General features: G+C 43.7%; 1 protein-coding gene across 2 annotated transcripts in view; it reads left to right on the forward strand.

The window, feature by feature from the left end:
• Positions 1-22,597, forward strand: part of LOC103137524 (insulin receptor substrate 1-B) — a 53,783-nt gene that overhangs the window by 11,984 nt on the left and 19,202 nt on the right. For both annotated transcript variants that reach the window (XR_001661997.1, XM_007551296.2), the window contains exons 2-3: positions 3,678-3,979; positions 4,151-7,322. Coding sequence is in view for 1 of the 2 variants with exons in the window: in XM_007551296.2 (XP_007551358.1) it covers positions 3,678-3,979; positions 4,151-7,322 (3,474 nt within the window). In the remaining variant the exon portion in view is untranslated. The remainder of the gene's footprint in view (positions 1-3,677; positions 3,980-4,150; positions 7,323-22,597) is intronic.

The following is a 22,597-nucleotide window of genomic DNA, read 5'->3' on the forward strand; positions in this document are numbered from 1 at the left end:
AAAGGTTTCTGCGATTAAGTTTATTTTCGTTCTCTCAGCAGTTTCATTCCATTCACGTGACCCACCTTAAAACTGACCTAGTCTCGATGCAAACTTTCACGATGCACCCGTAAAGTCTGGAAAACCAGATTTCTTTCCGTCTTAAAGCTCTCTGCCGCGACCGCATGAACTCAGCTGCGCTAACCGGTCGAGATCACAGCCTCCCAAAGGATCTGAAAGGACTCGGCTCCGGGCTGGCATATGAAGGACCGCGAATAGATGCCAGTGTCGGGATGCCGCTCGCGAACTGCACGTACGTCTACAAAGTTCATGCTGAAATAGAAGTTAACAGATGGTGTGTGAAAAGAGCCTATGTGGGCTGCTTTTAGTTTATTGAACGGGGAGGTGGAGGAACGTGATGCTAAAACAAAACTCTTCCTCAAGGTTACATAAAAGCTGGTCTGAAAGTTTTCACCCTCATGCAAACCAGCAAGTCTTCGTCATCGGATCCTCAGTCGACCTGCGGGTGTGTTTAGTTTTCACACGCTTCCGGCGTCGGCCTTGGGCTCCATCTCCGGCTGAGGGCCACTCTGTTTTCTGAGGGCTCGTTGTAACTTTTAGAGCTGGCGGAGGGAAGCTCACATGCTGATGGTTTCTCAACGGACTTCTTCTGGTTGGTGACCAAATAGAAACACACATTCACAACAACAACAACAACAAAAGAAATATTAAGAGCTCCAGAGTAAAAGCTTTGGGTGGGGAGGGGGAGCATCTATAATTTATGCTGCTCTGTGTTGGAGCAAAACCAGTGTTATGTAACCACGAGCAAATGGTTGTGATGTTTGGCAGAGGAGCATCAGTTTCTGCAAGGGTCTTGAAAGACCTCTCAAAGTTTTTGAGGGGTTTTAATATTTGCAAGAGAACTGACTCTGGATGAGCTACATTTCTTTGCAAAATTCAGAAGGAAATTGGCTAAAGATATATATTTTTCTGTGAAGCTTTTCTAGGGCAACCGCTGCTCCCACTTGTTCCTCTAATATCTGTAGAATCTCCTATGATCCCGCATGTCTCTGGTCCCACTGAAAGGTCCTCAAACTACCTCTTCCTGTGGTAAATCTCATGTCGAGGAAGCATAACGGAGTGAAAAGCAGCGCACGAAAACACCCATCTAGTGCATGGGGGAGTGCCTTCACACACACACACACACACACAGCCACCAATCCCCAGCCTCTCTGGCTTTCAACAAAACATCTATTCTCGGTCTGTTTCGAGTTCCTATCGTGCGATCTTCCATTTGTGCGGGGGCAAACTGAAAGAAGATGTAGCGGGACGCTTCAGGCCTGTCACTTTTATTGTTGCAAGTTTTTTGGGGGTGTGCATATTGGGAAAAATATTCGTCATGACAGAAGCTCGTCTAACAGGGCGACCACAGTGTACGCGGAGTCCCTTGTCTCCATATGTTAGTCATTGCAAAATTTGCAGCAGGAAGGCAGAAGCTCGCACATCCGGACACAGAAGCGTGGATTTGTTATGCTGTGGTCAAACTACTTTCTGATTAGGATAAATTATGACTCTGTTGCTAAAGTACATCCTCTTTCAATTAGAGGGGTTCTAGCGTCATAACTTGATAAAATTATGTGGTGTTTCTGGATTAAATGTATCCTGTGCAGGAGTTTGCTGCTCAAAAACCTTTCAACTCAAATACTTTATTTACCCCAAAATTAAATTAAATGTTGCCATAACACAAATCCGAGCAGATTCAAAGAATCATTGTGGACGGTGATGCAGTGGGCAGGAAGGAACTCTGTTAGTGGTCAGTGTCGCAGCAAATCTGATGAGGCCTCTGACTGAAGACACTGTCGTTGTGTGACAATGCCCAGCTTTTGGAGGCAGGAGCTGCATGTGAGACTCTACAGGTCTCAGTTAGCATTTTAAACGTCATGACAGAGCAATTTCAAAGAAAATAATCATGTCTTGTAAGATATGAAAGAGGAGATGGTTTGGGCTTGTTTCCCAGCAACAGGACCCAGGCAATTTGAAGACACAAATTGGACCATAAGGCCATCTGACAACTGAAGCCTTGTCCGAAGTAGGTCAGAAAAAATGTATGAAAATGAAAAATAAGTATCATCAAGGTGTTACATTGGCCAAGTTAAAGTCTAGACTAGGGATGCACTGATATGGGCTGAAATCGATGGTCGATATTAATACTGTTGTTCTGGATGTGTAAACGTGACCACACCACTTACTCTGCTTCTCTTGTTCAGTCATGTGTCACACCAGTCTGACCGTCACATGGCAGAACAAATCCGACATGGCCAGTCCTCTCCCAAAACACACAAACAGCACCAACATGGAAACATCAGTTATTATCGGCCCTGTTTAACTTTTTGAACCAACACTGACGTGTTAAAAAAGGATTAAAGTCATCCAGTACCAACCTTCATTCGTCTTTAAACCACAACGAATTGATGCACAGTACAGCGGACCCAAAATGAATCTACAACAAATTAACCGCAGAGGCAGACAACTTTCTTTACACCATGACTGTATATGAGTCTTTACTCGTTCAGCTGTCAAGAAAACACTTTTCCTGTCAATACCAGATGTGGCAGACTAATGAGACAGGTTCTCAGAATTTTTCTAGAAGTTTTTCTGCTGTGGTTTTGACATTGATTTATCCTGCTTGGTAGAAGGATATCATGTTCAGACATGTGTTCAGTCTGGGAACATAATGAACCTGGAAATGTGGGACACTGAAGGATAGTGGTCATGTTTAAAGATATTTAGTTGGGGAGTTACCTAGTCCACCCAAAACATGAGTCACATGGTTTTTATTTTTATTTTTTTTTTCAATGCTAAATTACTTTTCGGAAGACAGATGTTTTGTCTTTTGTGGGTGGAAGTAAATGAGCCTAAACATAAACCCTGTTCTTCACGAGTCCCATGGCATGACAGAGCGAAGGTACTTTTTAGAGGATAAACATCACATGCTGAGCCTCAATAATCTGAACAATACAGTGACTTTAAACCCAAAATATGCACGCAAATAATAATAATAATAAAAAAAAGTAGCTAACCAAGTCCTCTGCCTTTGTTAAATAAACATTTTGAACAAAGCAAGTTGAAGACACAGATCAGATTTTCTGCATTACTGCATCCCTGCGGAAAGCTGTTCCCTCAGCTGCGAACTGTTTCACAGAGAAACTTTTGTTTTAGCGCATCATCAATTTGCTTTAGTTTCAAAGGAGGTTTACTTAAGAAGCATTTTCCATGGTGGTTTGCCGGAGATTTTTCCATAATTGCGGCTTTTCTCTCGCAGTCATCATTTTAGTGCAGCGCTTCAATTGTTGACTGTTTGGCTTTTCCATACCGGTTGTGGGTGTGAGGCTCTTGAGATGCCAGTATGCTTGACAAATGGGACCTCAGATATGAGGCCTGCAGGTACTCTGAGGCGGTCTCACAAGCTGATACATGCTGACTTTGTGCTCAAGATCTGATTTAAAATCTATTTCAAAGCCCCAGCATAAGCATGGCACTCATAAAAAAAACAACCCTTGCCTTCCACCAAGAGCGGTGGCTACATCTGGTAAATTATAATATGTGCATGAAAGTCAAACTCACTCCTTGATTTTGTTCTTTGGTGTGTTTCATTTTTCTCTCCTGTAACTTGCAAATGTCTTTTTTTGTCTTTGAAGGTAAAAACCTTAACGACAGTGCGACTTCAGGGGACTATGGCACGCCAAATCCAGGACCTGCGTTCAAAGAAGTTTGGCAGGTGAAGGTGTGGCCTAAAGGCCTGGGTCAGGCCAAGAACCTGGTTGGCATCTATCGCCTCTGCCTTACCGACAAGACAGTAAACTTTGTGAAGCTGAACTCCGACGCAGCCGCTGTGGTGCTCCAGCTGATGAACGTCAGGCGTTGCGGACATTCGGAAAACTTTTTCTTCGTCGAGGTGGGACGTTCTGCTGTGACGGGCCCCGGCGAGTTTTGGATGCAGGTGAGCGTGTGACTTGGAGTAGTGTGTGTGTGTGTGTTGGGTTTTAACATTCTCCAGTTGAACAGCTCTAAAGAACCAGTGAACAACACTACAGGAGAAACTGCATTCAAACTCAAGCACTATGTGCTGTTTTAGGGTTTAATCCGTTGACTTTTATGTGTTGTGTTCTAGGTCGATGATTCTGTGGTGGCCCAGAACATGCATGAAACCTTGCTGGAGGCCATGAAAGCCCTGAGTGAGGAGTTTCGCCAGCGCACAAAGTCTCAGTCAAACTCTGGTCCTGGAGGAGGCGCCACAGCTTCCAATCCTATCAGTGTTCCTTCTCGCCGCCACCATCCCAACCCCCCTCCAAGCCAGGTGGGCTTCCTCCGCCGTCCCCGAACTGAGCCTACCTTAGGTGCTAATGTGGGAGCTCCGTTAGGCAGTTCCAGTGCCTCTCCCACACCTCGGCACAGCTTCCCGAGGTCCCGCACCGCCAGCGATGGAGGGAAAAGTGAAGATGGGATAGCAGGATCCAATCCGCTCCACGGTGTAAACACAAGTCCTTCTACCAATGGTTCCTGCTCTACCACCCCGATCCTCAGGTCAAAGTCAGCCCGCTCAGTCCCAACCACTGCTGCTAAAACTCCTTTTGGGTTGATGCGTTCCATTTCAACTCCAGCCCCATCCCCATCACCGGCCCCAAGTCTCTCGTCCAGCTCTGGGCACGGATCTGAGTTTGGAGCCATCACATCTGCTGGTGCTGTCCCAGGGTCTGGTGCTTATACTCGTGTAGCCTCTCATCATACCTCAGTCTCGTGCTCACCCAGTGATTACGGCTCCTCAGATGAATATGGCTCCAGTCCTGGAGATCACACGGTTCTACCCTCTCCAAGCCTGCCAGGAAGCTCTGTCAGCAGCACTGGCAGCCAGTGCCTTGGCGAGGATGGAGCGAACTACATCCTAATGGGTCAACGAGGTGGGAGTAGTGGTGGTGTCAGCAACAGTAATCAAGGCAACATGATGTCCAGCTCCCAGCCTGTGCCTGGAACACCAACTAATGGCTCACTGCCCCAGACCAGGAGAGTACTGCGTCGATCTTCTAGCCGTGAATGTGAGGCTGAACGCAGGCTTCTGAGCAAGCGTGCATCCTTGCCTCCTATGGCTCTGGAAAGACTGGCCCCACACCAGCGCAGAGCTGAGGAACCTACGGATGAAGATTCAGCTGATTATGCCATTATGTCAAGGAGTACCAGTCGGGAGTCCTTTGCATCTACCTGCTCATCTATTCAAAGGGAATCAACCTTAGGCTCTTGCGTAGGGGGAGGAGGGTACTTGGACGTAGCAGGAGAGTTAAAAACTGATGGTGGTCCAGGAGCAGTTGCAGGTGTGGACAATGGGTACATGTCCATGCTACCAGGAGTCACCCAGCCTCCTGTTTCCTCATGTCAGACAATGACTATCTCTGTTCCAGAATCAGATTCCAAGCCTGCTGATGACTACATGGCCATGACCCCCAACAATAGCGTGTCTCCCCCGCAGCAGATTCGTCCCCTGCCAGTGTCTGATGGCTATATGATAATGTCACCCAACAGCAGTTGCTCCCCTGACCAGCGTGGAAGCCTTTCTGAAGGTGCTTGGGTTGGCAGTGCCGATAGCAGAGCTGGTAGCGACTACATGAACATGTCTCCCATTAGTGCACCTTCTGTAAATGGCAGTCCCCCTCAAAATGAGCACAACTGCCACTTGGATACCAGTTTCCAACAGCCACCCCCAAAGATGGTGTATTCCTATTATTCCCTTCCCAGATCGTACAAACATAATCCCACTTCTGGGCTTTTTGACGATGGGCCCGGACGAGGTAGACGCCCCAATGGGAACTGTAGCAGAGGGGGAGGTGGCAGCAGAAACTCGGGGGGGCATCTAGAGCAGACAGCAGGCAGTTCAGGGACTGGACGGCACCAGTCACTCTCTTCGTCCTCATACTCCTCCAGCTCAGCTAGCAGTGAGAGTCTTGGAGAGAACGATGACAGGACTAACCAGGCTCTGGGTAATGTGACAACTGGTTCTCAGCCCAAAGAGGTGAGCAAGATTGCTCAGAGGCGGAGCTCTGGTGGGTTAACAAAGCAAGGTAGCCACTTTAGAAGCAGACCAGTAAGCCTATTTGTAGATGTATCTAAGGCCAACACTCTTCCTAGGGTCCGTGAGAACCCCTTACCCCCAGAACCTAAGAGCCCTGGAGAGTATGTGAGCATTGAATTTAAAGGGGAGCAGTGCAGCCGGACTGGTGTAGGAGTTGGGCGAGGTAGAGGCCTGAGACATGGATCATTGCTGAATCATGGCTCAAGTCACCAGCATTCTCAAAACAGACCAACTCCATCTCTAGAAACCTTTATTCCCCTGTCTCATAGTCCCTCTGACCCTGTCTCTCCACCAACTCCATCAGAGTACGTCAACATGGACCTCGGCCCTTCACCATCCCCTTCACCCCATTCCAATACCCAGTTAGTTTTTCCACCTTTCCACACCCCTCCCACACCCCCAGTTCTTGCTCATGCCCCTAAAACCTGTACGGAAGGTACTGCTAGTCTGTGTCAAGGGACTGTTGAAGTTGCTGAGCCACCTCTTAGGAAAAGCAGAGACAGTGTTCCCTCAGTGACTGAGACAGAGTCTCCTACATCCTGTGGAGACTACACAGAGATGGCTTTCAGCTTGAACAACAACACTGCCCCTCGGTCATCGCCAAGTGTCTCCCCCAAAGTCCCCTCTCCTACAAGAACTGATCCTTCTGTTTCAGTGCTCTCTCGGGGTCTAGACTTCCCTCTAGGCAAATCAGGACTGAACCCAGACCAGGGTGCTAAAGTAATCCGTGCTGATCCCCAAGGACGCAGGCGGCACTGTTCAGAAACCTTTGTGGCCACACCCTCCCTGTCCACCTCTGCGTCTACTTCTTCTTCTACTGCCTCCCTCTTTCCAGAGCACACCCAGGCCGTCGCCCGCCGCCTCGGCTTTGAGACCATGTTGTGGGGGAACGGTGCCGTCACTGATCCTCCAACTCAATTTCCACTCCCTGCACAGCAGTCACTTCCCGCAAACAATCAGACATTATCCACGGAGCAGGATCTCAACTACATAGACTTGGACTTGGTCAACAAAGAGAGTCCCCACGCTGGCCTGGAAGGCGCCACAGGAGGCCAGCCCCAATCTCGGCTGTTCTCTGTTCTTGGGTCGGGCTCCGTGGTTGGGGGAACGGGGGCAGCAGCTGGAGGGAGCAGCAGTTCAAGCCTCAACACGTACGCCAGCATCGACTTCTACAAATCCGAGGAGCTACGGACACATCAGAACGGGAACAAAGAGGGAACAGGTAGGAATTTTAACACTTACTGGAATAGTTTTCACGTTTCTAATTTCAACCTTAACCCTTTGCAGCTGTCTTTGCTTTTTATAAGATTGAAAGTGAAAAGAATATGTTTTGAAGATAATCCAATGTCTTTGACCAATGCTTGCAATTAAACCATAACTGGCCCCAAATTAAAATACAGACAGCTGCCTTACTCATAAGACTGTCAATATACCTGCATAAAAAACCAAGTTTGGCTCCTCCAGCATTGATTCCCTTTAAGGGCCTTAACCTTCTGCTTGTGCAGGATTTAATTAGGGTAGGCCAGATAGTCCAGTCATAAAAACAATGAAAAGAAATCTATGTTCTGGAGATCTTTCTCAGTTTTATTTCTCCAGTGTTGTGCAATAATGAATTGTGACATCTTTTTAAGTTTTCCTGTTGGTGTTCATCTTTAATCATCATTTGCTGCTTATATATGAGAAGAATTATTCTGCTCCGGTTGAGCCTTTGTGCGTTTTTTTTTTCTTTTTTAAGAGAAGAAACGGTCAAGCAAATCTACCATATGCGCAGGTTGGAGCAAAGGGAACCATTCAGCCTTATAGAACAAATGCATTATTGTCCCAGTAGGAAAGTTCTGCTCAGTTGGTGAACACATATAGCACAAGCCATTTAAATAACTTAGGCATCATAATATCCGTCCTCTGAAAAGACAAATGGCAAAACAATAAATACATAACTGATTAAAAATGTTCTCGTCAGTCTTCCTATTGAAGCATTGCGCTTCCAAATTCAGTTCGGCTGACCCTAGTTTTGATTGACTTGTCTATATAAAATCCCTCACTGTAAGCCCAGAGCATCGGAAAGGACAAATGTTTTGCTTTGAAAATCATATTCGTATTACGATGAAACATCAGAAAATATTCACTTTCACATTTCGTTTTACACAATTTGAGCTACAAATAGGTCCCAATAATGAGATACAAGCTTTTTCTTTTTCTTTTCTTTTTTTTCCAGAAATACGTATTGCCAAAACCATGTTAAAAAAAAAAGAGGTTTCAAAAAGTTTCACAGCCATGACTTAGTGTTTTCTTGGAGCATCCCAACTTATCTTGGGTTTCTCTCTACTGCCTTGGTGCAGCTGTTTTTGGCTGTCATCTACAATTTCCCTCCGCAAGCCCCCTGTTTCTCTGTCAGGTTGGATAAGTGGCGTTAATGGCTGGTGATTTTTAGGTTTTTCCGGTGATGTTTAATTGGATTTAAGTGCAGACTTTGACTGGGCCACTGAAAGACTTTCACATACTCCTCATATAGCCTGTCCTTTCTTATCTTGGCTGTTTTCTAAAGGTAAATTGGTCTGACGTCTAGTGCGCAGTGGAGCAGGCTCTCTTGAAAAAGATTCCTATATTTAGCTGATGCCAACCCACTGTCTACCCAGACTAGTTTGTGGCAAACAACCTTCCCACAGCATGATGCTAACACCACCATACTTCATGTATGATGTGTAAAACCCCTAACCATATCACCCCAGAACTGATAGGATTAGGTGAAGAAGATCTATTAAGTGGTTTGTTTTGGTTTTATTGTACCAGAGGATTTTGCTTGCTCTGGTCTGGTGCTTTTTCAGACTGCCATGTGCGTTTTAGCGAAGAGCAGCTTCTGTCTGGCCTGTCAGATCTGGTAGGTAAAGTGCATTAGCAACGGTTGACCTGCAAGATATTTCTCCTATCTCCACAAGGGAACACCTGGTTTTCCATCTTAGTTATAGTTGTGGTTTTTGCTACCTCTCTTCCCTGGCTACTCAGTTTGATTGCGAGCATGGATATAGAGGGTCTTTGTAGCTCCAATCTGCTTCCAGTCTCAAACAATGGAGACCTCTGTATTTTTCAGGACACTTCACGCTGCTAGAACTGCTTTGTGTCTTTTCTCAGATTTATACTTTGACACAATCTGGTCTCTGAGATCTTCAGACAGCTCCTTTGGCTTCACTGTTATCTGCTTTATGCACTGACTGTGAGGCCTTACATCGACAAGATAATGCTTAATCAGATGAACCTGGCAGAGGTGGATTTCAATTAGGCTGCAGAAGTATTTCAAGGACGAACAAGGAAATGGGACCTGCTCAATTTTGTGTGTCACCGCAGTAAGTTTGGATGGTCATTCACCTGTTATTTTATTTAAATCTTTACATTTATTATAAATTGAAATTTTCCTAAAACGTAAAATAGTCACATCTGTCTTGGAATAAGTTTGTAGCAATATGGAAAAAGTAAAGACTTTCTGGCATCCAAGAAATTGGAAAACAAAACAAAACAATGGGAATAATCAAAGGAAGTGGTTGAAAAGAGTATGGTTCCTGCAGCTATCAATGACATTTATGTTTTCATTTCCTACATTTACATCTACTTTCTTTTATTTTTCCGTGTTTACATCCATTCTTACTGTAAGGCGCATTTTTCCAGCCTTTGAAGGACCACCCCAGCTAAACAATGACTAAACTAAGTCTCCACGAGACATTTCGTCATCGGAGAAGCATTCTCTTTGAACCGCTGTCTGCACCAAATGATGGGTACTTTCTAAGAAATAAATGCTTGCAGCTAAAGCAGATAGCAGAGACTGTAAGTGGATATTTGGATTTATATGCGTCAGTGAAACACTTGGTAGCCTTCCACACTGTGGCTTCTGTCTTGTTTCTGAAGTAGCTCCGCTTGCCTTCTCATGATTTGCACTGTAAGCTGCGTTGGAATTAAGCCGCTCGGGAGTTTAGTGGTAAACATTTCATAGCTCGGCTCCACAGATGGATTTAATGAGGAATTTAAGGCATTAGCAAGATATTCATACGGGGGTTGTTGTGGTTTGTGTGTGTGTGTGTGTGTGTGTGTGTGTGTGTGTCCGTGTGTTTGTGGGTGTGTGTGTGCAGGGAAGCCGAACTTGACGGTTGGTTTTTATAGATTTCTCGGATGGAAATAAGCAATCAGTAGCCCGCTTCCGTGCAACAACGTGTTGGATTTATTGCCAAATGATGGCTACGTTGGTGAAAGCATGGGGTGTTTTGAAGTAAAAATGGTTGCTGGGTCCCACGGTGGGGCCGTTCGGCGGCCGGGAATGCCACGGGGCAGCATGGTTTGGGGGGTGTTACACGTTGGCTGTGAATGTTGAGATGGGGCCAGTGTTTCACTCACACTGCTCTCGAATACTTCTGTAGAGTGTTTCCCCCCCTGCTTTCATCCTCTGCGTCCAGCATCCCCCTCGTCCCTCTGCCAATAAATGATCCTTTTGTTTGCGTGTGTTTGCTCCGGCGCGCTGGCAGTCCTCAAAAGCGACAAGTCCCAAGACCAGTGGCCTCTCCTGAGACACTTCTCCTCAGCAGCCTATAATTTTCCCCCTTTCAAATGTTGTTTTCCTCTCTCTGCGTCCATCTTCATTTTTTTGTTTTTGGATCTGTGCTGCTTCCCTTTGTTTGTCCGTCACACGGTTTGTCCTCGGCTGACATCTGGGCTGATGGATTTTTGGAATTCCTCCCCTCCCCTGTTTTTGACGCTCGCTCTATTCAACGTTTTATTTATTTATTTTTTTATTTTTTTGTTTTTACCATTATGCAGCTCTGCTTCCTCTGCTTCCACACAGCATTTCTAACCATCCTGTTACTGCCGTTTTACAAGTCTCTCAAACTGAGCTCTCATCCTTTAGCAATCAGCAGCGTCGAGACACAGCTTTTACCCCCAAAAATGTACAGAATGGGTGTGTTTTTACTATTGCTTGTAATTACAGGGGAATTTTTCTTCCTCCAGCAGCCATAAGCCAGTATAGGTAATGACTGTGTGCATGTCCCAGGGGCGAACACCGAGGGGGCCAAAGGCTAAAATTAAACATGGGTCGTGTGCCAGAAATGGTCCTATTAGATGCCAGTTATGTAATGTGTAAAAGGAACCTCATGGTTAAGATAATGAAGTGAACTGTTTCATTCTAAATGATGCCTGCTGTAGAAAGATATTTAACTTTGAGGCAAACGTTTTAAGCCAGGAATATTTATTCCCAGCCACAGGAAATACTGAGCTGCTTTAATGTGGGGAAAGCCCCTCGAAAAAAAAAGCATTAAGTACTCATTTTATTTCCAGGTAATTTATTGAGTTGTCTAGAGATTTCCAGATCAGGGTTTGAGTCACAATCATTTTGTTAAAATACATGCAATTTGTGTTGGGAAAACTCCAGTAGCTTTCTGTTTTGATATGTTTCACTGAGAGTTTGTTCACAACTTTTTTAACGCAGTTAATGGTATTTGAACAAAAGCTACAGGAAGAGTTCTCATGTTTCATTAATTTAGCTAGTCACTAAAATTTAGTGACTGGTGTTTCAGCTGCTTTCCCAGACAGCAGGGGGAGAAAAGCTGCAGAAGGGTAAAATGAAAAGTTTCTTTAAACCATTGTTAGTCGTGCATAAGTGTTGTTTTCATGAATTGGGTTTAACAAATTGTGGCCCCTGAGCAAAATCACAGATATTAATTACACCTGCAGTTGGTATTAAGAGCTTTAGTCAGGCACCCATCTGGTACTTTTTTGATTTCTAATTTCTCATGGGTCAATTTTTTTTTTCTTATCAAAAAAAAAAATACTGCTCATTTTCATGAACTTTACCTCCTAAATAAATAACTCCTAGCAGTTTGCCTGTGTGTTGAATGAAATGCTCCGAAAAGAATGAAACATGTTAATTGTTCCTGTTGATTTGAGAACAAAACACTTGACATTTTTATTTTTTTATTTTTTTATCTACACCTCCTCAGTTCACTTACTCGACACGGACTTAAATCTGACACAAACTTCGAGACTCGTTTAAAAAAAAAAAAACATTTGAAATTTTAATTGGCAATCCTGTATTTAATCATTATGTCTTCATGTAGCCACTTAAAAGTGAAATGATAATCGGCTGAACACATTTGTGCTTTGCAGAACCGTGACAAACAGCCCATTAAGTGTGCTCTTACTCTGCAGAAAGCAGTCTGCCTGTGTGCGACAGACCCGTCTGGCAGGGAGTGTAATCCACGCCGATGCTAGTTTAGACTGACAGCACTAGTAGTGTTACGTAAAACACAAGCTCCAGGATTGGATGTGACCCCTTCCTCCTCCTAAAGAGGGTTAGGCTCAGGGCATATACATACATATATGTTTACGTGTACATGTGGTTGTTTATGTGCTGGGACGTCTTGCTTTGTGCTGAAGGCAGACTGCCTCTCTCAGCACAGTGACTCACAGTGCCGCTCACATTAATGCAGAGTGTAAGTGCATACAGATGTGCAGCAGAAACAGCAGGACTGAACACGTGGTGGCTAAATCCAGGGTTGGTAGAAGTCTGAATCCCGAAGCGCTTCATGCAACTTAATTTAGATATTTAGATGCTTGTGTTTATTTAGCGTAGACTTTACATAACTACTAATTCATCCTTCAAAGGTTCTTCTTTTTCTGGTTGTTTCTTTTTTTTTTTTTGGTATAATTGATTGTATAGTCTGGGTGGCTCAGCCCCACCGACTTATGATTATGTAACTCATATTAAAATGGAAATTTGCTGCAAACTCAACCTTCGTTCATTAGCCTAATTACAGCATTACACAACGGGATTTACCCAGACAGAGTGAAGCAAAAATAAAGCCATGTGTTTGCATGGGGACGGCTGCCAGGCCCAACAAACTCCATATTCCTGTGTTTATCTTTGTTTTATTCCTCACACATGTATTTAGATGTCTGTGGGACAATTTCACCGAGCAAATCTGCCAACGATCCATTTGAGGGAGCTGGAGCGTGTTTTTGTTGAAGTCAAGGATGCGTCCTTCTCTGAAGTCCGGTCTCGATTTGTTTGGGTGGTCTGCTCAAGAAAGTGACGTACTAACTTCACCCTCGGGAACAGCTACCCGCTGTTTGGGTTGTTTTTTTTTGTTTTTTGTTTTGTGGGAGGCCTTGAAGGGTGTGTGTTCGTCCGCACGCTGCACCTGTATATGCCGGAGCGCTCGAAGGCTCCTGGCGCAGAGCGTGCGATCACATCATCGTCTCGTCTTGGTCTTCTGACTCGGTCTGATTAGGGAAATCCGAGGGATGGAGGTGTAATCTGGGCTGAGACCGAGACGCGCACACAGACGGCTCTGTGACGGATGATCGGGCCGATGCCCAGAGCTGTTGTAAATATACAAAGGGCTGTGTGACACGGTCTGGAGTTCAACAGTACAACTACACAGCAGCTGTAAACTATTATGAATCTGTGCAATTTAATCACTTTCCCTTTATTCTTTCTTTTTTTTTCTTCAAAATATGGCGAAATATGCATCATTTCGCCATAAAAAAGCAGTTAAACACTGACGTTTCAAAACTGCTGTCTTTTAGTTCAAGCTACAATATGGCTGAAAAACATACCACGACGTAAGGGTTTCATATAAGTCGATATTGATAATTATTGATTAGTTTTAAATAACTGAAATACTTTCAAACTGTTGGTGTCTGGCCTTTCAAGTTTCATCCATAATTTCCTCTTGAGCTGCTGTTCTCATTTTCTCCTTTCACTCTTTTTATTTGTAAGCAGTTATGAGGCACAGTGGGGAGACCTTTAGACAGCTGTTGCTCAACAGGTTGTTGCTAGGTAACCAAAGAATGAGTGAGTTGCTCGGTAACCAAAGAGTGAGTGAGTTGCTCGGTAACCAAAGAGTGAGTGAGTTAGTTCATGCCACCAAACTTGCTTAGCTGGCCATGAGCGGTTGAGAGGCTAAAGTCTGTCCTTTGCCTACATCCCCCAGAATGCAGTGTGGTTCTGGATTGAGGTTCAGTGAAATTATTGATCGAATATTATCTGTTGGCATCGATCATGTGTTTATCGCGACACGTTGTTTTTGATGCATTGCCGAGCTCCAGTTCAAGTCTAGATGGGGTCTTAAGCATAGCATGAGAGTCGTGTTTAAGGTCATGCCACAGATAGGTCCAGGCTTTGACTAGGCCACTCTAAAACCTTCTTCTATGTATTTTTAGCTGTTGGACTAGCTGGTGTGGTTTGGATCTTTGTTCTACTGCATCATGCAAGCCTGACAGCTGGACATTCCCCTTCAGGAGTTTGAGCTGGAAAGCAGAATCCATGATTCCATAAGTCAAATGAAATTAGTCCCAGGCCTTCACACTACCGCCACCGTGTTTGAGTTGTCGAATGCTGCACTAGCTTTGCACCAGATAAAGCAGGATATTCCTCTGACGAGTTTCACTTTGTCAGTTTATCAGGTCTGGATCAAGCTAGTGAAACAGAACCAAAACCATTTGAGCGTGACAAGAAACCTGGAACAAAAGAAGTCTGCAAGGGGGGGACAAGCACTTCTTTTTAGCGCTGTCAGCTGTTTTTAGCTCCTAAATCTGTTGGCTCTGATTGAGCCTGCGATCAGCTGCTGAACAAACCCGCTTCTCCGGCCGGTGATCTGAAGCAGCAGCGTCATCTTAAGACGGTTCTCCTTTATCTTCCACACTTTGAGTTTTTGTGACCAGAAATTATTTCTAAGTAGAGTTAGTATGTTTGTAACTGAGCAACAGGTGGAAACTTGGTAGTCTGCAGCAACTAGTGTGGGAGGGGCTCCGGCACTCTATGATTCAAACAGTTTGAGAAAAACCGCTGCCTCTTTCTCTGGCATCTTGTTAAAAGGAATTTAAACATGAACGATAAAGAGAAGGAACGGTTTTATTAAGCAAAAAAACTTTGTTTACCTCGATGCCAGTTGTATCAGTATTTTCAGCTTATTGTGCAGCTTTATTTTTTAGGTTCTGTCTTTTCTGCTTCAGATTAACAGTGCTCTGATTCTGATGCAGCGGAAGAAACAGAGGCATTTTGGCTCTGCGTGAGGAATAGAGTCTGAATCTGCAGTGCGTGGTCGCTTCATGCACCTTTCTGCTCACTAACCTGACTCATCCTGCTGATTGGAGGAGCAGCACTCAGAAAGAAAATGAAGTCAGTCTGCGTCAGTCCGGCGTTGGCTCTTATTGACTCGCTTCCACATCAAAAATACAAAGGAAAGAAAATATTTGACTCCACAGAAACAGTTTGACCAAATCCTTGTTGCCTTGGCGAAAGCTGGTGATGAAACCTTGTGTGTGTGTGTGTGTGTTTTTCCCCCCTCCCTCTTTGTCTCTGTCACTTCTCCACCGCCAACAGATCATCAACTCACTTTGCTTTCGGTTAATTTCCTCCCGAAGACCTCGACCCGGTCGGACCTCACCCCGCCCCCACTCACCGTAAATTCATTGCGCTGTCGCAGAGAGACCGTCTTGCATTGTCACACCTGTCAACGCCTCTTTATCTGCTAATTCACAACTGGCGTGATTCATCGTCGTCAAGGTTGAGCACAGATGTACGAACTCTCTCAGGCGTCACGGATCACAGATCAGATGAAGCGATTGTTCAAAGACGCTGTTCGATGATGCAGTGCGAAGGAAGTTACTGGACTACAACCGATAACTTTTTTTATTTTTTATTTTTTTGGGATCATTTGTAAAAAAATAGATTAATCTGTGAGTTTATTTTATCAACCAATTATCCAGGTGAAGCTGAGCCTCATTAAATACTGCAAAATTGAAAAAGATAAAATCCAGAAACCAGCTTATTTTGTTTCTCTGTAATAGCAGACGTTCAATTGCTCCAAATAGAAAAACATATAAAGCATGGGTTGTTTTCTGATTTTATGTGTCCTGATTAAACATATTTTAGAAATAGATTTAACAAAGTTTTGCAACATTTTCTGACCATGGTGGCCTTCACTGAGGTCTGTTAGTATTTAAACAATTAAGCAGAACTATCTGACTTCATCTTTTAGTCATTTAGAATTGAAAAATTCAGATTTTGGTACATAAACTTACATATACAACAAATACCTGCTTCAGTTGGACCTTACCTTAACATGAGTGATAGGTGGCACTGACAAGCGGCCCAGCAACAGGTCAGGGAGGGGCAGCTTTACTTCATGCTTCTTTCAGGCGGAGAAAACTCAGTTCGAACAAGCCCTGTTTCTGGTATCCTATTAAAAAGGCTTAAAAAATCCTTAACAGCCATGTCATGAAAATGTGGTCTGATTTGTGGGTGTAATTAAAAACCTCAGCTGAAGGCTTTGGATTGTTGAAGGAACAAACGAACACACAAACAGCCCGGCGTTATCGGTGAAGCACCAACGGGCGAATTGACCCAGAGCATTATTTATTTATTTTTTTTTACTTTTTTTTCTTTTTAAATCTTTGTTCCCATAAAATCCCTCCTCAGGTTTTTTTTTTTTTTTGCTCTCTTGCTTCTCGTTCGTCATGAATTAGCATTTAAAACCCCATGCAGGACATTTTGAATCTTTGTTCCCATAAAATCCCTCCTCAGGTTTTTTTTTTTTTTGCTCTCTTCTAATGGTTTGTCAGCCTTTGATCGTTGGGTGGTGACTTCCCCCAAGAGCGCTCCTCCGCACTCCTTTGGGCGCATGCATAAATATATAGCTCCGCAAAAATAGACGAGATTTGTATTTTCAGATCCGATAATTCAGAACCAGAGCGGCTAATTTTCGGTAATTCTCCTAATTTCCCTCGTCCGGCAAAAACAAAAAAAAAAAAAAAGCATTTCTTTCAGTTGAGCTGCCAGTGGAAAGGTTTTTTCACAGGAAGTCAACTGCTTTTGTTTTTGGTGTGTACGTGTTTTTGTGTTGCGCTGGGGAACTGCCCGGCCATCCACATGGTAATTAGGTAGTAAAACCTCGACTAATGGTTCAGTACTCCAGTCATGTTTTGACTGACTAGTGCCTTAATTCACATGCATTTGGCACGCATGCACTCGCATGCAGGGGAGTGAATTGTGTTGGCAGCTCGGCCAGTCCGGGAGGCGCCGCTGGACAGACCGAAGTGTGTGTGCGTGTGTGTGTGAGTGTGTGAGATCTTCTCGCTTTGAACTGGTCACTGGACGTGACTGATTGCCAACCACACCTGTACTCTTTTGTTCTTACTTTTTCTGTTTCTGTCTTTCTTTCTTTAACTTCAAAGTGTTTTAGTTTCAACAACACGTCTTGGGTTTGTTCGGTTTACTCGCTTGCATGACAACACATAAATCACAAGTCTGTTGGTGGGAAAAAAAAAACAACAACCCACAAACGGATCGTCTGGACCACCTTCCAGGAAGCGGGAATCGGCCAAAAGCGTTTCAGCTAATGGATAGATTTCACCTCCCTACCTCTGTCTCATTCACACACACACACACACACACACACCTATTTTCTCTTTTGTCCGAACTGTTTCGCCGATTCTGTCTTCCACAAAACCCATCTGCCCCTCCGCTGCCCCCCTCTCCCCTCTGCTCTTCCTGCCCTTTCATTCCTCCCCCTGCAGACTTTTTGTTTGCCCTCTTCTTTTATTCTAAATCCAGACTTTCCCCTTTTCTCCCTCTCTCTTGCAATCATATTCCAAGGATTTTCCACTCGGGCGTGTGAGCAGCGCTTTTGTGCAAAATGAAAACACATCCAGGATGATTAATAGAACCAGATTTACATTTTTCAGATTACTGGACCCAACAGAACAGATCCTGGTCTCAGGCCGACTTTTTATTTGTGCTTTGAACATGACTTTGTTTTATCAACCTGACATGTTGGATGATGTTCAAACAGGTCAGGTTCTTTTTTTTTTTTTTTTTTTACAAAGTAAGACTTTATTTTTAGAAGTGTAAGTGGCCATTATTCAAATAATTTTAAACTTTGTTTGAAACGAGCGGGTAAATGTTCTCTCAGCAGCAAAAGAAAGATGAAAAAAGCAGGGTTTTTTTTATATCAAAACATTTTCATTTGAAATGATATAAACACAATGTTTTAATGTATTTTAATTTGGTTTTATGAGATAAACCAAGATAATTTAGAGCGTAGGTACAATAAGAGGGTTCTACTGGAGATTCTCAATTGGATTTAAGTCTGAACTTTGACTGGGCCATTCTCTTTTATGCTTAGATCTAAACAACTCCATTGTGGTTAGAGTCACTGCTTTGCTCCAAAATCCAGTTTCACAGCTCAGATGTTCCAGATAGATTGACCCAAACTCTTGATTTTAAAATTCTCTGTTGCTCAATCGTTGCACTCGAGGCTCCGATAATCGATTTTTTTTTTTAGGTTTCCAAACTAATCTCTCAGTTGTTTCAAAATTAGTTGACTGGTAAACCGTTTCTTTTCTTTGCAAACCTGCACAAGTTCAGTTCTTTATTTTATGAATTCTCATAATAAATTAAAATAATTGGAAAAGAAAATAGGAAAAATACTTTATTTATTTACAGTGATCCTCAGCTCTAACTGAAACTTAAATATTTAAGTCAAATTAAATGTCATTAATCATGTAAACCAGAGTTTGTGATTTGTTGAGAATATTGGATATTAAAAAATCGTTCACTTATCTGCAATATATCTACTTTAATCTTTTATGTATTAATTTGGGGTCTGTATTTTATTAAGAGGTGTCAGAGTAAAGTCTTTAAATAAAAATAAAGGTCATACTTGAGATTATATCTGTAAATAAATAAAAAAAGTGTAGGTTTTTTTCTTTTACTTTGCAGTTTGTGTTGGTCTATCACATAAAATCCTAATAAAATCCAATGAAAAGAAACGTGAAAGGTGTAAAAGTTCAACAGGTAACGTGTGCAATGCACTCTAATAATAACTCAAACTATCGGAGTTCAGGAGTTTTTATGGCAAAAAAAAAATTAAAAATAGCAAATCGACACATGAAAACTGCTACATTAGAGGTGTGTGTGCGTGTGCGTGTGTGTGTGTGTGTGTGTGTGTGTGTGTGTGCACCCATGCTGTGTATCCGCGTGCGCATTCCGGGCGACGTTCCAGCTCCGTGTGTGTGAGAGTGATCCTGGCTACAGAGCAGCGATTGTGCGCCGTGGTATGGGATGTATGCCGGGCTCCGACTGAGTCGGGCCCTGCCTTAAAGAACGGAGTTGCCACCCACCGACCCGCCGGGGTTACTGAGTGCACTTGGCGGGGGGGAGAGAGGAGGAGGAGGACGAAGAGAAGAAGGAGGGAGTTTTTTTCCTCTTTTCACAAACTCATTCTTATTTGTGTCCCTCCCTCATTGCTCCCTCTCAGGATTTACTTCTTCTTTTTCTTCCCATCAAACTCCTCTCCCTGCTGCCTCAGGTGTTTGCCACCATCACCACCTCCTTGCTTCGTCTCATGCTTCAGACATGATCTCTCTCTGTGTGTGTGTGTGTGTGTGTGTGTGTGTGTGCGTGTGCGTGTGTGTGTTCCCAGTCCTGGCATCAATCAAAATCTACCTCTCTAACTGGGTTTGTCTGTAAAGAGCTTAGCGCCGGTGGGCGTTTGGGGAGCGCTAAGCTGATTACTGTCCACTAACGAGCCACTTCTCACATGCAGACCGGCCCCGGCTCCCGCGCTGCTCGTCTGTGAGGTTGCGTGGCGCGACAGCTCGTATCCCAGTTGCGTGAGCCGCCACTTGAGCTGCGGCGAGTCCGAGCGAATCGGACGGTGGGCGCTCGGGACGACAGGAGGTCAGAGTTGATCCCGGGACCGGCCGAAGTGCTGACTACGACAGCACAGCGGGAATTCGGTCTCTCGCTGCCGGGGGTCAAATTATTCTCACGGGGGGGGCCGCCTTGAAATCCTTCTTTTTTTCTTCCACCTGCTTGGGCTTCACTGCTAACCTCTCGGCCCGATTAGACCGCTTGAATTGGGTTTAGTTAAGCCAATTTAAACTGGATGACTTGTTCTGAGCGACTGATGCGCTCTGCTGATTGTTTTTGTTGTTTATATCATTTCACTTTTATTATTGTTAACAATATTTACTGTTTTGAGTTGAGTTTCTTTTTGTTTTGTTTTTGAGCCAGAAGCATTTGCAGAAATGTAATGCTTCTCGGGGGTCGGAAAGAAATATTTTCTTTTTTAGCAATTTGTTTTCAAATGCTTGAACTAGACTGGATTCTTTAATCTGAACTTTCCCCAACAAATCCAGACATTAGAAGTGTATAAAATTTGAGGAACTTATCCCAAGTGTAACTCACAAGTGTGTACAGAAGAGTGCTAAAACTTTACAGAATCTGTATTTATGGGCTTATTGATAAAATGTTTCAAAGCCGTTGCTATGAGAACTTGAGCTAACGTTATAGCTACATCAGAAGTGACTGATTAGGGTCATGTTTACTTATTTAATCAATTTTTTTTAGCCAAAATTTAGTTAAACCGAATAGCTTAAATAAATTATTTAATCTCTCTTTTTTTTTTTTTTTGCAATTGTTCATGATCTCTGATATTTTCTTAAAATTAAACATTATAGCGCAAAATAAAGCAATCGCCCATGCATGATAAGGCTAAGCAGACTGTCTCACAGTTGTTTTCTCAAAACCTACAGCCAAGCCATTGTTTATTTCTTCTAAAAACAGCAGAAGAAGGAGGAAAAACCTGAGAACATCTTTGACTTGGTTTGGGATTGCTCAACTCCAGCGGCCGGCAGAGAGGAAGCTATAAGAGGAACTTCCACGTGCAGGCCCCCCTTCAGTTGCGTAATCCTGACACAGCGTTCAGCTGTTTGCGCAGCGATCAGGAAGCCAACAGGGATCTTAAAGAAACCAGCGCCCCGGCTGACAGTTTCCAGTGTAAACACGCGCAGACTTGTGTACGTTGCTACGAGTCGACATAACAGCCTCCCCACCACCTGAGCACATCTGGGACAAGTTCGCTTTAATGCTCTGGGAGGGCAGCCGAGAAAGGGAACACATGGCACCTCCACCCGCCTTACGTAACTCACAACACTGCGCCGTTTGAAGCGGCGGAGGTGTTGCTCACCGCTACCATTACGGGCTGCAGAACGGTCATTAACCTTTAGAGCGCTGCCTCACCTCGGCGTCACCTCGGCGTCAACGCCGCAGCCGGGCCGCCCTCTGATTTAAAGCGTGTGCGTTTTTGTCTTGTGAATCGCTCAAACTGCAGCGTTTAGCAGACCGTGTTTTTGCGTCAGGGTTCTTCGGCGGCCCGGAAAAATCTGGGATTCAACTTGATACAAGTATTTTCAAGGTCTGGATAAGTAGGAGGCTGACTGCTGTCGCTACCTGCTTGGTGAATACTGCAGCACAATGACTTGATGCAATCAGCTGGGTTTCCTGAGACGGAAAACTAGTTTTTAAACTAGTTTGAATAATAAACTGAGCTTGCTGTACCGTTTGATAAGTCAAATGAGTTGAATTGAAAGTGCCTCCAGATGTCATGGGTTGTAAATTGACTATATAAGTCAAACTGAATTGAACTGAAGCTGGATTGCGTAACGGAAGAAAAGAAATGCTGTGGAAAATGTCCAGATTCTCTAAGCATCGATTCATTGGTTTCTTCCTCAAATTATTTATATATGCAAACCGTCCATCATTCTGGCCATCAATCCATCCGTCAGTCTGCGCATTTATACTTTCATCCATCCATCCATCGCTCCATCCATTCATCCAAACAATCATTGGCTGCTTCATCCGTCTGTCCATCGTTGTGTCCATCAATCTGTCTGATCACTCAACCGTTGGTTTCTTCATCCGTCTGTCTGTACGTTCATCGATCATCCCTAAGTGTTTCAATATTTTATCGTTAATTCTCAAGGTACTGAAGCAATCCGAATTGATTTGATCATTTTCCAGATGTAGGTGAGCATGAAAAGAAATTCTGCACAAAATTGTCTGTGTTCAGGTTTTATTTGTGCTCAAATCTCCCAACCAAAAGCATCCTAGTCATGTTGGTTGAGCTTGGTGTCAGTTTGCCTTGGGATTTACCTGGTTTGAAATTGGGTGTGCATCCATGTTTTTGTATCTTAAACAAGGGGACTGTATTTGCTTTTATGGCTAAATGGAAACATTTCCCTATTTACAAGCAGGACGTGCTGCAAACATTGGCAAAACAGCTGATCAGACTGTTGAAGAACCATCAAGAACCTGTTTCTCTTAGCCACTCTTCAAAAGGGGAAAGAGAAGGAAACATTCGATTCAGGTGAGGCAGAGGTCTTTTTTCATCCTATAAGTCGGGAAATGTGTACAAGGAAAAAAAATCAGTAAGATGAAAAAATAGTGTTTATACTGTTAGCTGCAATCGTACTTCTTGCACAAAGCTGTAATTGAGGAAGCAGTATTGAGTAAAGACGAGTAATTGGAGCATCTTTATGTTAAAAACACAAACATAACAGCTTAGCAAACCGAGGTACTGACCTACAAAACAACCAATTACAGACGAGCACAAACGGCAACAAAAAGAACAAATTACTGATTAAAATGTTTATATTGAGGACAAACAGAGA

Source organism: Poecilia formosa, unplaced genomic scaffold (genome assembly GCF_000485575.1).
Source record: "Poecilia formosa unplaced genomic scaffold, Poecilia_formosa-5.1.2 Scaffold41, whole genome shotgun sequence".
Taxonomy (NCBI): Eukaryota; Metazoa; Chordata; class Actinopteri; order Cyprinodontiformes; family Poeciliidae; genus Poecilia; species Poecilia formosa.